At 49.5% G+C, this 16,132-nt stretch overlaps 1 protein-coding gene across 1 annotated transcript in view; it reads left to right on the top strand.

Annotated features, from left to right (window-relative positions):
• DTD2 (D-aminoacyl-tRNA deacylase 2) overlaps positions 1 to 16,132 on the top strand; it is a 65,925-nt gene that overhangs the window by 31,251 nt on the left and 18,542 nt on the right. Inside the window, exon 2 of the mRNA XM_085627410.1 lies at positions 6,017 to 6,189. Within this exon, the coding sequence (XP_085483536.1) occupies positions 6,055 to 6,189 (135 nt within the window). The 5' untranslated portion in view covers positions 6,017 to 6,054. The remainder of the gene's footprint in view (positions 1 to 6,016; positions 6,190 to 16,132) is intronic.

Raw genomic sequence — 16,132 nt, 5'->3', positions numbered from 1 at the left:
ATAGCTCCCGGTATTAAGTAAAAAATACCCAATCCCAATGCATCAACCCAAAAGCAGAAATCGCTATTTAAGGAATCCTTAAATAGCGATTCTTTAAATAGGGATTCCTTAAATACCGATTCCTCAAATAGCGATTGCATTTAAGGAATCCCAAAGTGAGATTCCTTAAATGCAATGCATCAAAGTTAAAAAATTAGCGATTTCGCTAATAGGGGGAGCAAATTACCATGAAGATGAACTGCATGGTAATTTGCAAAAACTTTGAAAAAAGCACTTTTGTGCATTTTTCAAAGTTTCATGTTGCGCACACACATGCCCTTAGAGCATGTGTGTGTGCAACATATGTGCACATATCATTTTCAGGGGTGCAACAGGGTGTCCTTTTGACACCCTGGCACCCTTGAAAGTGCTCCCGCTATTAGCGATTCGGTAATACCGAATCGCTAATACAGACTGGCTTTACATTCATTCCTATGGGCCTCCAAGCCCATAGGAATGAATGGGTAGGTATTCCTTATTACCGATTCGGTATTACCGATTCGGTAATAAGGAATATTAAGGAATCGCTATTTGAATAGCGATTCCTACATGCATAGCCTTTTGCTATTCCTTATTAGCGATTCCTTATTTTTCGCTAATAAGGAATCGCAAATGGCATTGTTGATGCATAGGCCCCAAAGTTGTCAGCTCCTACTTAGAACTTGAGAAGATGCCAGACATCAGACAACAACTACATTTACCACCGTTAATTGGTCATTTTAAATGCAGTAACTGCAAAGCGTGTGATTTGCAATGACTGTCTCGTCCTTGGTACATATGGGGAAAACATATCCGCAGCATTCTAATTGCAACAGTAACAACGTAATCTATGCAATACGATGTCCGTGGGGCAAAATCTACGTAGGCCAAAGCACCCAAAAGGTCAAAACAAGGATTCTCCAACATCGCAGCAGAATCCGCTGCAGGGTCCAGGGGGCTCCCCTAGCGGAGCATTTGTCTTCAAGCAACTCCACAGCTGAAGACCTACAATGGTGGGTACTTGAGAAACTTGTTATACTCACCAGAGGAGGCAGCATCCTTACATCACTAAACTTAAAAGAATGTAGGTGGATCCATATTCTTGATTCTGTAAACACAGGGTTAAATGAACGAGAGGAGACATATAGACAAATGGTTAGACTGTAGAACCCCTAACATGCTAGTCTCCTAAGCACCTTATTAATTGTTAGGCTTACATGTTAGCCTTTGCTGCAAGTCTCTCAAAACGTCCTGATAATTATATTTCTCGCATAAACATGCTGCTTTGTATTTGTGTTCTTACTTTTCTGACATTTTTAATGTGATTCTTGCAACTTCCAAGTATGTTACACTTTCCCTGTGAAAAACGCCATACTATTTCATAGCCCGATTGGACCACTACATGGCGTGGATGGTATACTTTATTGCAAGCCTCTCAAATGGCTTGATAACTGTGTTTTGTGTAAACATGCGTGTTTGAATGTTAGACTTTATTGCAAGTCTCTCAAGCGTACTGATAATTGTATTTCACGTGTAAATATGCTGATTTATATTTGTGTTCTTAGAATGCATCACGCTACTTCTCAGACGGTTGTAATGTAAATCTTGCAATTGCCAAGTATGTCACACTTTCCCAGTGAAAACTCTTTCGCAGCCAGATTAGACCACTACTTTATTGCAAGCGCTGATAACTGTGTGTTTTTTATAAACATGTGCATTTGAATGTGTCGCGCTAATTTTCAAACGTTTCTAATGTATTTTCAGTAATTCACAAGAAAGTCACACTTTCCCTGTGTAATATGCTCTTTAAACTACCCGACTAAAAACCACTACGCTCCAGCGTACATGTTGAATTTGACATCGTCAAGCCAATGGTATGTCCATTCGTAACAGCCTCATTGAGCTGTGCACCTCGGCGTGCACGTCACGTTCCCAGGCCGAGAATGACGTGTACAGCACGATTAATGAATTCTCTCTTGACAGCTCAACTGAGCTGCTGCACTCGAGCGTGCATGTCGTGCTCACGTCAGAAGCGCAATTAATAGCTACTCCATCTCTCCTGGCCTCACTAACTGGTCCGAGCGGCTGCTGGACGGACGTGCTTTCATTTATACCAAGGTGAGATACCATTAGGGCATGATCTAGATAGCTCTAGTCAGCGCGACCCAGCGCTACCCATTGACTTTGTATTTAGTCATTGATTCTGTATTTTTGCAGCAGTCTGAATCAATAGGCCCACTCACGAGACTCCAACCGCATGGTGGAAGCCAAGTGAAGATACGGATGAGGTATGTTACACTTCGTGGTATCATCCTTTACAAGGCAGAATCACATACTGCCTTTCGCTGATAAAGCCCCCATTCATTCTTTTTAGGCTCCAACCGGATGGTGGAGACCTTCCTGATAAATTGAAAAGGATCACTGACCGGTGCAATTGAATCACCGCATTCTGGTAAGAGATTTTACCAGTTGTTGCTTACAAGTCATTTTTTACACTCCTCCTCTGTAATCTAACAGAGACTCTTGTTGTTTGCAGATTTCATCCACTAAAACTTCTGCGCATTGGTAAGCCTTTCCCTGGCTACTAAACCAGTTATATTTAACATCTGTTTAAACACACACCTAATCCTCTTTTATAATTAATTTCATAGGCTGTCATCCTTCCAGTCCTGAAGAAGACCCGCTCTGATGCACCTTACATTTACGCTACTCTCAGGGTCGAAACGTCGACATGCCATATATGTCCGCACAACCGTCTTGATCACAATTTAATTCATTATTGGTTCTTGCAGCACATGTGCAAAAATACACAGGACAAAAACTTTTATTTTTTTATTTCCCCCACCCCTCCTTCATCTCACATATATTCGTCTTGTATATACTGTATTGTCTATATCACTGAATCACTACATGTCACTTTTTTCACCACAGTCACTAATTGTTCCTCGCTGCAACTGAATTTGTAAATTGTAACAGCCATTAGTATTTAGTACGTTTTAGGAATATACTACTGAATCTTATTTTGATGTGTGTTTTCATTTTCTTTCAAGAATCATTGTTCTATGCATTATAAATAAGTCATTGCTCTCTGTATTTAAAAACAGTACTCTAAGAAATTGCACACATCCCGCCAGAACCCATTGCTTTGTTTAAGAGATTCACACAGGCAGGCAGGCGGGCGGGCAGGCGGGCGGGCAGGCGGGCGGGCAGGCAGACAGGCAGGCAGGCAGGCAGGCGCGCCTGTTGAGGAGTCTTAAGGCTTCTGCGGCTCAAACTTCATGAATGAAAGACATTGACCTGAGTTGTACAGTTGATGGCTTTGGAAACGAGGGTGCTCTGCAGATCTTTGCTAACGCGGGAAACCCTCTTAAAGAGCGCGGGCTGAAGACACAGCAGCACAGTGGGAGCTTTGGAAATCCGGATGCGCTGCAACAACCCTTATAATTCGCTGCATGCCGCAGGTTTCCCGTTTGTAATTGGTATAACAGGCGCAGTTACCATTTTTAAAAGGCGTTAGAGGGGTTGAGAATGTCCATCCCAACTCTTTCCCCAACTAAGGCCAGACAGACATGCACACACCCTTCTGTTGGCCCTGCTAATTGACCCCTGTGTTGTAATTGTATTTATATAGTGCTTACTACACCTGGCGGGTTGTCATAGCACTTTTCAGCAAGTAGCCACTGCTCTGGAACCCAAAGGATTAGTGGTGGGTGAGTAGAGGGAAATATGAGTTCATTTGAGTGGTGAACATGTGAGTCGGTTAGTCGGATTAAAAAGGATAATGGAGGGATGGGGGAGGGAAGGGTTGCACAGTGAGCACTGACAACACCTGTAACTCCTTCACAGCTGTGCCTCTCTCTGCAGCCGGTGCACTATGGGCCAGGAGTCTGCAGCCGGTGCACTAAGGGCCAGGAGTCTGCAGCCGGTGCACTAATGGCCAGGAGTCTACAGCCGGTGCACTAATGGCCAGGAGTCTACAGCCGGTGCACTATGGGCCAGGAGTCTGGAGCCGGTGCACTATGGGCCAGGAGTCTGGAGCCGGTGCACGAATGGCCAGGAGTCTGCAGCCGGTGCACAAATGGCCAGGAGTCTGCAGCCGGTGCACAAATGGCCAGGAGTCTGCAGCCGGTGCACTAAGGGCCAGGAGTCTGCAGCCGGTGCACTAAGGGCCAGGAGTCTGCAGCCGGTGCACTAATGGCCAGGAGTCTACAGCCGGTGCACTATGGGCCAGGAGTCTGGAGCCGGTGCACTATGGGCCAGGAGTCTGGAGCCGGTGCACTATGGGCCAGGAGTCTGCAGCCGGTGCACTATGGACCAGGAGTCTGCAGCCGGTGCACTATGGACCAGGAGTCTGCAGCCGGTGCACTATGGGCCAGGAGTCTGCAGCCGGTGCACTATGGGCCAGGAGTCTGCAGCCGGTGCACTATGGGCCAGGAGTCTGCAGCCGGTGCACTATGGGCCAGGAGTCTGCAGCCGGTGCACTATGGGCCAGGAGTCTGCAGCCGGTGCACTATGGGCCAGGAGTCTGCAGCCGGTGCACTATGGGCCAGGAGTCTGCAGCCAGTGCACTAAAGGCCAGGAGTCTGCAGCCGGTGCACTAAGGGCCAGGAGTCTGCAGCCGGTGCACTAAAGGCCAGGAGTCTGCAGCCAGTGCACTATGGGCCAGGAGTCTGCAGCCGGTGCACTATGGACCAGGAGTCTGCAGCCGGTGCACTAAGGGCCAGGAGTCTGCAGCCGGTGCACGAAGGGCCAGGAGTCTGCAGCCGGCACACTAAGGGCCAGGATTCTGCAGCCGATGCATGAAGGGCCAGGAGTCTGCAGCCGGTGCACTATGGGCCAGGAGTCTGCAGCCCGTGCACTAAGGGCCAGGAGTCTGCCGCCGGTGCACGAAGGGCCAGGAGTCTGCCGCCGGTACACTAAGGGCCAGGATTCTGCAGCCAGTGCACGAAGGACCAGGAGTCTGCAGCCAGTGCACGAAGGGCCAGGAGTCTGCATCCGCTGCACTAAGGGCCAGGATTCTGCAGCCGGTGCACTAAGGTCCAGGATTCTGCAGCCAGTGCACTAAGGTCCAGGATTCTGCAGCCAGTGCACTAAGGGCCAGGAGTCTACAGCCAGTGCACTAAGGGCCAGGAGTCTGCAGCCAGTGCACTAAGGGCCAGGAGTCTGCAGCTGGTGCACTAAGGGCCAGGAGTCTGTAGCCGGTGCACTATGGGCCAGGAGTCTGCAGCCGGTGCACTATGGGCCAGGAGTCTGTGGCCAGTGCACGAAGGGCCAGGAGTCTGTAGTCTGCAGCCGGTGCACTAAGGGCCAGGAGTCTGCAGCCGGTGCACTATGGGCCAGGAGTCTGCAGTCGGTGCACTATGGGCCAGGAGTCTGCAGCCGGTGCACTAAGGGCCAAGAGTCTGCCGCCGGTGCACTATGGGCCAGGAGTCTGCAGCCGGTGCACTATGGGCCAGGAGTCTGCAGCCGGTGCACTAAGGGCCAGGAGTCTGCAGCCGGTGCACTAAGGGCCAGGAGTCTGCAGCCGGTGCACTAAGGGCCAGGAGTCTGCCGCCGGTGCACTATGGGCCAGGAGTCTACGGCCGGTGCACTATGGGCCAGGAGTCTGCTGCCAGGCACTGGCTTTTGAAGCCTCTCTAGGGGCAGGTCCCTCTAGGTGTGGTTCAGTCATGCATCTATGGCCAAGGCTGCAGCAGGCATCACTTCAGGGTGTAACCACTGCTCCGTGTTATTGTAGCTGAACTCTGAATTCTCTCCCTGTTCTTGGCGGGAGTAAGTGGTTGCAGATGTCCCTTGGCTGCAGTCTATGCTGGTCAGTGGCAGGCCTGTAGACACCTGGCTGGCACGAGCGTTGTTACCAGTGCTCAGTGTATTTGCAGTTTTTCATACTGTACCACTTGGGGTCGGTCATGCTGTTTATCGACAGATCCTATAGACTTCTAGTAGCATACATGTACCTGTGGTGCACCTTATGAGGAGTATTTTTGTACTGTTGCAGGAATTGGTGGTACTTGCTCCTGGAAGGAGAATATCCTAATGTTAAAGGTGCAGAAGAATACCATGGCAGAGAAGGACAAGGTGGTCGCCGCCCGCGCCGTGGTCCAGCAGTGTCTCTATGCCAAGCTGCAAGTGAAGCCGAGCTCTGAAGAGTCCCCGGCCGAGTGGGTAGAGGTAAGGTGTGACCACTTAAGAGGCAACCAGCCCAATGTCGCGACCGCTCCCTAGGAGCTCCACTTTCCTTTCACTATGCCTCTCTACAGCTGGAGGACCGCCTGTGAGGCCATCAGCTTACAAGAACCCTAAGCTCCATATGCTGCCAACTCTGCCCCTCTTGACACCTTCTTCTCAACCCCAAGTAGTCCTTTTGTGTTTGAATCAAACACGTCCAGAAGTTCCACTAGACCACTCTAGGCGCATGGCTACAAGAAGGATAAACCATGTGGGAAATATTGCAATTATAACCGTATGAATTTTATGATTGTCTGCTTCAGATGGGCTCACCTTAGATGCTTAAGAGCTCTCAAACATGAGTGAATCCAGTGTACATTTCTCTGCCTTATAAATGCTGGGTGATTCTGTTGAATGCAGAGGGCGCTCACCTTCCAAGGCAGATTCCAAAGTGAAGCGAACACTTGAGTCAGAGGGAAAACTGCTCAAGCTGCCCTCATCACAAAATAGGAACAAACAAAAGCCCTGGCAGATAAGACTTGTCACTGGTTTGAAACATATCTTTTAATCCGCGAAGAGTCCACTTTAAGTATCTGGACAAGTGGTACAATAAATACTGTTTCGTTAGTCAGTCTTCTATTCTGCAGCATTAAGTGTCAGTATTAAAAATAGGAGTGAATACTCCATAAACATTAGGAACCCCTCACAGGTGCACCACAGAGAGACCTAGAAACAATGAAGAGTCTCACAGTATTCTTATTGTTATATCTCACTGACCCCAAAATAAAGGGACAAGAGAACGAATAATATAGTGTTTTCCTTCCCTAGAGCTGCCTACTCGCTCAGTCCCCCGCAAATACAGAGAACAGTGGTGTTGCTGCCTTGTAATGTTTTATCCCGCCATGCATCCCCCACATTAGGTGAGTTTCAGTGCAAGTCTTACACGGCTAAACTCGATTACTAAAACCGCATCTGTAAGTCCCTAGCTTAACTTTATAGAAGTGTGCCGGTAGGTGTTACCTTCATAGACATGTTTCATTGGTGCATATCTATTACAAATATTATTTTAAATATTGCATATATAAAACATGTTTTAAAAAGTAATAATTAAGTAAATGTACATAGAAAAATACAAATAAAAAAAATGTAATCCTAAAAATACATTCAATTAATAATTTGAAAACAGAAAGAATAATGCGCTAAGAAATAAACAAAAAAAGCAAAAAGGGAAAAGCTGCATATGTAGTAAAATATAATGTTTGTGGATTGTGTGCTTGTAGATACATACGCTCTGCATACTCCTGCCATGTAGTGTTGGGCTTGGCTGTTTGCAAGTTGATTTTCTTCAAAGAGTCACAAAGTGTAGTGGTTCTTCTTTGCCTGGTAATGTGCATGGGCACCAGCTAAATGTGTTACTAGGCACTGCTAAAGGGGCCACCTATACCAAGCAGTGACTCCCTCCCACCCCACCCCCACTACACCTATCGGGTGCAGGGGCTCCTGGGGTTTCTTTCATATTGGGAAGAGATCACTTCCAACTAGTGGGTATATTTCAATTTGTTTCCCACCAAACATCCCACCACGCACACACACCCTCCCCACAGCACCTTCTGCAAGAAGAGGTCCATGTGCCTACCCTCAAGGGTGCAATAGAACCAGTGCCATTGAAACACCTAGGCATGGGAGTTTTACTCCCTCTGTGTTCTCACCCCTAAAATGGACGGCTCTCTAAGCAGTATCCTCAATGTCAGACCCCTCAACAAGTACATCCTCTCAGAGCTCTTCCTTATGGTCATTCTACCGTATGGCATTCCTCTACTACAGCAAGGTGACTTTATGATAGCTCGCGACCTATAGGATACCTTCTTCCATATACCTATACACCCTACTCATGGCCGCTATGTACGATTCATGGTAAAAGGGCTAGAATTGTCAGTTCAAAGTGCTACCTTCTGAAGTCACCACTTCCCCCAGAGAGTTCACTAAGTGCTTTGTGGTTGTGGCTGCCCGGTTAGGAAGGAATGACATCCATGTATTCCCATACTTAGAGGATTGGCTGATGAAGAGTGTAAGCAAGCAGCATTGCCTCGCACATATCCAAACAATGGCTTCCCTCCTTCACAACTTGGGCTGTACAGTAAACACTGTCAAGTCCGACCTGCAACCCTTGCAAATCAACGCTTTCTACGAGCTGTACTAAACGCTGTCACTAGCAAAGCTTATCCCAGTCAAGCAAGAGTGCAGGCCTTCCAGCAACTACTGCCTCTATATCATCCAAATCATCCACTGATAACAGTCATGTGTCTTCTAGGTATGATGGCCTCATTGTTCCTCACACCTGCTTACTCATGTGCCCTCTACAGCATTGCCTCTCAAGCTGAGGGTCATAGTGCGGATCTATTGTTGATACGGACCAGCACTCCCAAGCAGCTCAGTCTAGTGATCTGGCTCCGGAGGTCTTAGAGTTTGGGTACCTTAACCTCTCTCTGGATTTGCTGGTGATGGACGTAGAAAATGAGTTCTTGTACTGGAGGGTTAAGCAGGCCTATATTCTTAGGCATGCAGTAGTGGACAATCCTTTTCCACTTGGCATTGTAGCAGGTCCGTGTAGTAGGTCTATGAAACTTCTTTAAGGATGGTCTTGCGCTCTTGAGAGAGGTTAAGGTACCCAAACTCTAAGACCTCAGGAGCCAGATCACTCTTGCATTAGAGGGTTCAACCTTCTCGGCAGCTTTTCATGTGGGAACCACTAACCTTTCCAGGAGGGTCGAGGAACACAAGTTCTCCTAACCTTCCAGAGTAACGGGTAATGTGCCAACCCAGAACACAACACTCTAGTCCCAAGGGAACCACGGAAACAGATCATCACCTTTCACTCTAAGTCATGCATGTCCATAATAAACTAAAGACACGAGGAAAATGTACAATATTTATTGAAACTACTATAGTCTATCGTGAAGCATTTTTGTTGCAATTAGAAAACATATAGAACTGAGCAAAGTAATCACATTACTAGCAAACTGTATACAATTAAATCTCTAACATGGTAAATGGTTAGATATCTGTCTAAGCCTACCCGCACTATGTGAGCCCAATGATAGATAAGTGATCTCTGGGATTAACACCAGACCCCATATCTGGTATTGTAGTTAGGTGGTCCGCATCGTATGTGTAAACTCTGTTTACGCATGGCTAGGGTGCCCGTTCCAAGACCTGACCCCCTGCAAGAATCCTCATCTTTGTTTTTCAAGGGCCATGTGTCAGTTTATATTATCAGAAGTGCCGTGTTTGCTCTAACAGGTGTTTGCAAACAGCAGCAACTTTTATGTGTTCTGTCTAACATTAGGAGATGTTGCTTGACTGAGCACAGAAAAACAGGGCACCATGTTGTTCGACCTTGTACGAAATGTACAGACTGAATCCCAAGAAGAAGAACCGAATAATAAATTGTACAGCCTATTTCTAAAATAATATTGTGGCAACAAAAATAAATGTGTTACGTATGTCTGCGCAAAATGTTTGTGGCCTAAAACATGTGGTTAGGCTAAAATAAAGGAGAACCATAGCGGGCCTTAAAGGGAACTTAGTACAATTGTACCGAAGTAGTTTAGTCTGACCCAATTCGAAGTTAGAATGAGAAATCGAACTTCATATTCGGTATGCAAGTGTGTAGTGCATTGTATATATACGTTTGGCAATATAATCTGTTTCACCTCTGCGTTGGAACAAGAAAGTTAGGTGTGTTTTATTTGATAATCAAATTTATTGGTTTTATACAAGGACAAATTATAAACAGTACAGCTTGAATCTCAGTTCCGTACATATGGCATTGTGCAAGCATGGACATTTCTATGACAGTATCTATTCAACATTGCACTTGTACAGTTTCGGGCATGATCTTAGGGGAGGGACAGTAGCAATCACTCTATCATACCTCTAGCTTCGTATAGGGGAAGTTCTTGCGCAGCGCACCAATCCACCCCTCTGCGCCATGTAGAAATTTTAGGTGAAGCAGGAGTTTTCCAAACCATCGCTATATCGCGTTTGGCTACTACTAGGGCAGCACTAAGGAATCTCTTATCTGCTCTCGGCCCATCCAACCCATCTGTGATGCCCAATAGTATATGCAATGGGATGTGTGGGACCACCCATCCCAGCACCTCAGTGAGCGCCGCCTCTAGGGCATTCCAGCAAGGAGTTGTGTGGGCAGGACTATACCACGTGAAAAAAATCTGCCCGGTCGGTCCCGCAGTGCGTACAGGAGGGGCTCGACGTAAGGCCTGCCCTGTATAGGCGGGTGGGAGTAAGGTAGGAGGCGTGGAGATAGTCTAGTTGAACGAGGCGAAGCCTAGCTGAGGTCGTAATACTTCTGGGGGCCATTAAAGCATCCCTCCAATCCGCATCCTCTAGAGGGCCCAGCCAAGCCTCCCATCTGGCTTTCAGGGGGTCGAGGGATGTAGGACCGTTGTTCGTTAACGAGCGATATATCCGTTATACACCCTCTTTCCCGAGGTTCCCCCATGGTGTTGGAGCTTCAAGGGGGCTGTGTTCTGGCAGGGACGTGCCTGGTAGCAGGTGGGAGTCTAGGGCATGACGAAGTTGCAGGTATCTATAAAATTGGGATGGATAGAGTGAGTGTCGCAGTTGTAGATCTACAAAAGAGCAGATATGATCACTGACCCACACGTCTCCCAGCAGGGTGATACCTATGCGGTCCCAACTTTGGAAACCTTGTAAGCCACCCACCTCCAGCATGCCATGCCAGAGGGGCGTTTGCTGCGTCAGTTTCCCCCCCCTTGGGTGTGTCGTAGGGCGGCATACCACGCCAGGAGGACTGTGCGTGTTACTGAGGAGAGATCTTGAGGAATGGGCGATCCATACATTATAGCTTGAATTTGTGGGAAACCTCATTTTTGAAGTTCGGTTCTATAGGAAGTTGGGTGTTTTATTTATCGATTTGTTAGTCGAGGTGAGTATATCTATCTAAATTCCAGTTATAACATAATAGTATTTTAGCAAAATAGATTATATGTCACTAGAGATAAAATGGAGTCAAGTCTTCTTTGGTTCTTATTCACATACTACTTTCTCTTGTGCTTCTCATTAATATATTAGTCTCCATTGCTATATTGCATGATAGATTGTAATGTGTAATTTCTGGAGTATAGTCTTCTCAACCTCTTATTGTCAGAAAAAAGATAGGTTTTGTTTGTGTCAAGTCAGGCAAATCTGCTGGAAATCAACGAGTCAGTTTTGAATTTTATATGTTTTACATCTCTAATAAAAGTAAATTGGTGTCCTTAATATCACTCTGATCATCACCTGAACTTCGATTGTTCACTCATTGAATCCCTCATTTAACTAATGGTGATAGTTAATTTAATTTTGTCCACCAAGCTAAAGTAATCATGTATAATTTCCGATCAGTTTGAGCCCACATCGAATTGTATTCAGTTTAATAAGCTCTCTAATTTATGATCCTGGTCTCCCTCTCTTTTTTTTTTTTTTTTTTTTAAACCGTTTATTACAAAACTCAAAAAATATACAAAGATGGGCCTACAACCTTCCGGCCGGCCGCTAGCAGACAAAAGGAGCATATGATACACATTGTAGAGCGTGTGTTGCGGCTGAGGAAGATGCACAGGAGTTAGCAGCGTTGATAGCCACACCATCCGGACCCCACTGTACGGTTTCATTTTAAACTGAAAGAACAACCAGAAAAACAAACCCACAAGGCAATCCACAATCAGAAATAGCAGCATGTGCTCCCCTGAGAGGGGGACCCTACCAGTCCATAGGAGTATCAAGAAGGGGAAGAGATCAGGACTAGGGCTGGGTAAACTCAATGCCCGGAACAAGGAAGATGGGTCGGCTAAGGGGATGGGGCAGGCGACGGATCGGGCAATAACGGCGGAGCACAGATTCCCCCGCGGTAGGCGTTCCAGGGGCCCCATACTTTCACCCATGTCCCAGGCTTACCTCTCACCTTTTCCCGAAACATGCACCAATCCATATGTTCCTTCCAGGCCGAGACAGTCGGGGACCTCTGGGATCCCCACAGTTGAGCAATATCACGCTTGGCCACCATATATCCCAGAGTCACCCACCACGTCTGTGGCGCCGAGTAGTCGGTAGGTTCCCACACATTCAACAGGCATCTCCTCGCTTCGGGTAGCAGCACCACATGCGTAACCACATGCAGGACCTCATGCACACCACGCCAGAATCGCTCCACCTCCGGGCATTCCCACAATATATGCAGAAAGGTCCCCAAAGCGCCACACCCACGCTTACACAACCCGTCCACAGCATAGCCCATACGCAGGAGCCTTGGCCCCGTCATGTAGACTCTGTGGAGTATCTTGAGCTGGACGAAGCGAAGGCGGGCCGGTATGGCCACCTCTTTCGGGGAGGCCACCGCAGAGGCCCAGTCCTCGTCGTCCAGCTCCAGTCCATCGGCAACCCAAGCCTCTCGAAGGGCAGTCAGCAATCCCGAGCGGTCATTGATCAGTTTTTTGTAGATCAGTGAGATCGTGCTGTCCGGAACGTGTCCATCCAGCACTCTATCCTCCAGGGGGGAATGCTCCGGGATGGATGCAACGTCCGGGAAGACGGAGCCCAGTGCATGACGGATCTGCAAATACCGAAAGTACTCCCTGTCATGCAACTGGAATTCCGTCTGCAGCATCTCGAACGTTTTAAATCCTCCCCTCGTCCAGAGATCCCCCACTTTGCTGATGCCTATCATGTCCCACTTCTCGAAGCCCTTCGAGGTCCACAGGGAGCCCAACTGCTCGGACGCGTATAGTGGTGATGCCCGGGTCAGACGGTCCTTCCACCCCATCGCCACATTAGCCGCGTGCCACACTCGCACCATGACACGCGTGGGGCCGGTCAGCCGAGCGTCGGGCGCGCTGGAGTAGAGCGCTCGATTATAGTCCCCAACCGGGAGTAGCATCTTATCCATTTCGAATGCCGGGTTTAAGGCGGGCCCGTACAGGCCGTGATTAATCGCAGCCAGCTGGGAGGCCCAATAGTACCGTTTGATATCCGGGAGGGCAATCCCTCCGTCATACCATGGGAGCGTCAGCTTCGCCAGGGCGATAGGCGGCCTCCCGTCCCAGAACAGGCGGCGCTGCAAACTCTCCACCTCACGGAAGTAGCGCGCTGGGACGAGGTCCATAGTATTCTGCAAAGCGTACAGGAAACGCGGCAGAGACATCATCTTAAACAACGCCGCCCGGCCGAGCGGCGAAAGCGGCAAGCGCCGCCAGCGCGTGACATCTTCCTTCAGGCGCTGGAGGGGGGGAAGCAAGTTCCGATCATACCGGGCCTCCGGGTCCAGAGTAATGAAGACACCCAGGTACCGAAATCCCTGCGGGGCGATCTGGATCGGACAGCCCCGCGGGAGAATAGGAGCCTCCCCAGAGAGAACATACACGCACGATTTAGCCCAGTTGATGACAAGGCCGGAGTTACGACCAAATGAATGCAAAACATCAACCAGTACTATCAGTGATTTACGTGGGGAAGCTAGGTACAAGAGGATGTCATCAGCGTATAGGGATACGCGGTCCTCATACTCGGGGGTCCAACGGAGACCACGGATGGAAGGATCCCACCGCAGCCACTCCGCCAGGGGCTCCAAGGCAAGCGCAAAAAGGAGCGGGGATAAGGGGCAGCCCTGCCGCGTGCCCCGGCCCAGCTCGAACGGAGCCGATACTCTACCGTTCACCACCACCTGCGCCAATGGGCCTGAATACAGCAATTTGACCCAACTGATGAACCCTGCGCCAAAGCCAAACTTCGCAAGCATCGCCCAGATGTATGGCCATTCAAGCGTGTCAAACGCCATGGTGGCGTCCAAGGACGCCAAAATGGCCGGCTCCCGTATGTACTGAACACGTGCGAGCACCCCATGCAAACACCGCAAGTTAAGGGCCGTGTTACGATGGGGAATAAAGCCGGACTGATCCTGGTGAACCAGGTCGCCCACCACGCCGACCAGCCGATTGGCCAGGACCTTGGCGAGAATTTTGGGCTCCGCGTTCAGTAGCGAAATGGGCCGATAGGATGTAACCCGGTCCCGAGGTCTCCCCTCCTTGTGGATAACCACGATTGTAGCCAGACGCTGGTCCAGCGGGAGGGAGCCCACCGAGTGAGCCTCCAGGAACATCGATCGGAGATGTGGTGCCAGCGTATCCGGTCGCAACTTGTACAACTCGATGGGGAGACCATTAGGACCCATGGCCTTGCCGGAAGCGACCGAACGTATGGCGAGGGCGATTTCGTCGGAGGTTGGAGCGGCGTCCAACGATACTCTGTCCTCCTCCGAAAGGGAAGGCAGCGCGATATCCCTGAGCAGGGCACGGGAATCCTCTTCAGAGCGGGAAGACACCGGGGAAGACACCCCATGGAAATAATCCGCGAAGCAGGAGACAATTTCTTCCGGCTCAGTAACACACACACACCGTCCGTTTTCTCAATCAGCGGGACTACACGACTCGCTCTCTCCTTTTTGTCCAACCACGCAATCAATTTACCAGCCTTATCACCCATATCATACAGTCTCCCCTGTTGCTCTCTACTGAGGCCCCTGGCCGCCTCCGTGACGAGGGCCCTATAGGCCGCTTGCTTGAGTTGGAGAACATGTAATACGGCATCCGTCACCCCACATTCTAGATTACCCTCCAACTCGGCTATCTCAGCTTCCACCCGGGTCACCTCCTCCCGCTCGCGCCTCCGGGTGTGGGAAATAAGGGACAGGGCCTCTCCTCGCAGTACTGTCTTGAATGCCTCCCACAGTGAGACAGCCGAAGGCACGGACCCCACATTCTCGTCAAAATAGCGCTGGAGGGATTTAATCAATTCGGCGCGAATGGTGGGGTCGCGCAGGTACCAGGGATTGATCGGGACCACCCTACCCTCACCCCTCGGAAAAAGATCCAGGTGTAACAGGAGCGGGGAATGGTCCGAGATACCCCGTGCCAAATGGCGCACCTCTCCCACCCTCCCAACATAGGCCGCCGGGACCAGGACAAAATCTAGTCGTGAGAGACTACCATGGGCCCCCGAATGGAAGGTATACTGTAGCTGCGTGGGATGTTTTAAACGCCAGCAATCCACCAATCCCAAAGTGTCCAATATGCCAGATAGCTACGCTTGGGCCCGGGGGAGGTCCCTAGGGGGGTGACGATCCACAGTCCCGGAAACCACCGCATTGAAATCCCCCCCCACCACCAGAATCCCCCCCGGAAGGCCAAGGAGGAGGCGCCCCAGGTCCGCAAAGGTAGTCGACTGCAGCCCCGGCGGGACGTATACTGACACAAAAACGACCACTTTGCCCTCCATCCTTCCCACCAAGACCGTGTAACGTCCCCTGTCGTCATGGAGCACCTCATCAATCTCCAACGGGAGCGAGTTCTTAACCATGATGCCCACACCCCTTGAGCCAGACGTGAAGCCCGAATGGGCCACTAGGCGATAGCCACGCCGATTCATGGCGCAGAAGGAGTTGCCAATGAGGTGTGTCTCCTGCAGAAAAACTACATCGGGCGAGATTCGCTTCAAGAACTGCAGGACCACACCACGTTTAATCCTGTCCCCCAGTCCATTCACGTTCCAGGACAACAGAGTTAGTTCCCTACCCCCCATCATAGACAGAAGCCACCATTTGTCCCCCCGAGAGCACTATAGAGCTAACACAATGATACTTTTGCCTTGTGGTAAAAACGAACAACACCCCCCCATCCCTGCCCACCCGCCCCAACAAAACTCCCCCCTCCCTGCACCCCTGCATGAGCCCGAACAGCCCCCCCAACGTGCAGTGTGCCTGTCGCCCCATATATATAGTAAAAACTAGCTAAACCCCCTAGAGGAGGAAGGAGAACCCCCAGTAGACCCCACACAACCTCCATAGGAGGGGAAATTATACAGACAGACGCTT

Source organism: Triturus cristatus, chromosome 9, assembly GCF_964204655.1.
Source record: "Triturus cristatus chromosome 9, aTriCri1.1, whole genome shotgun sequence".
NCBI classification, from domain to species: Eukaryota; Metazoa; Chordata; class Amphibia; order Caudata; family Salamandridae; genus Triturus; species Triturus cristatus.
Note: the sequence above shows the minus strand (reverse complement) of the source record. Positions and strands in the feature narration are given on the sequence as shown.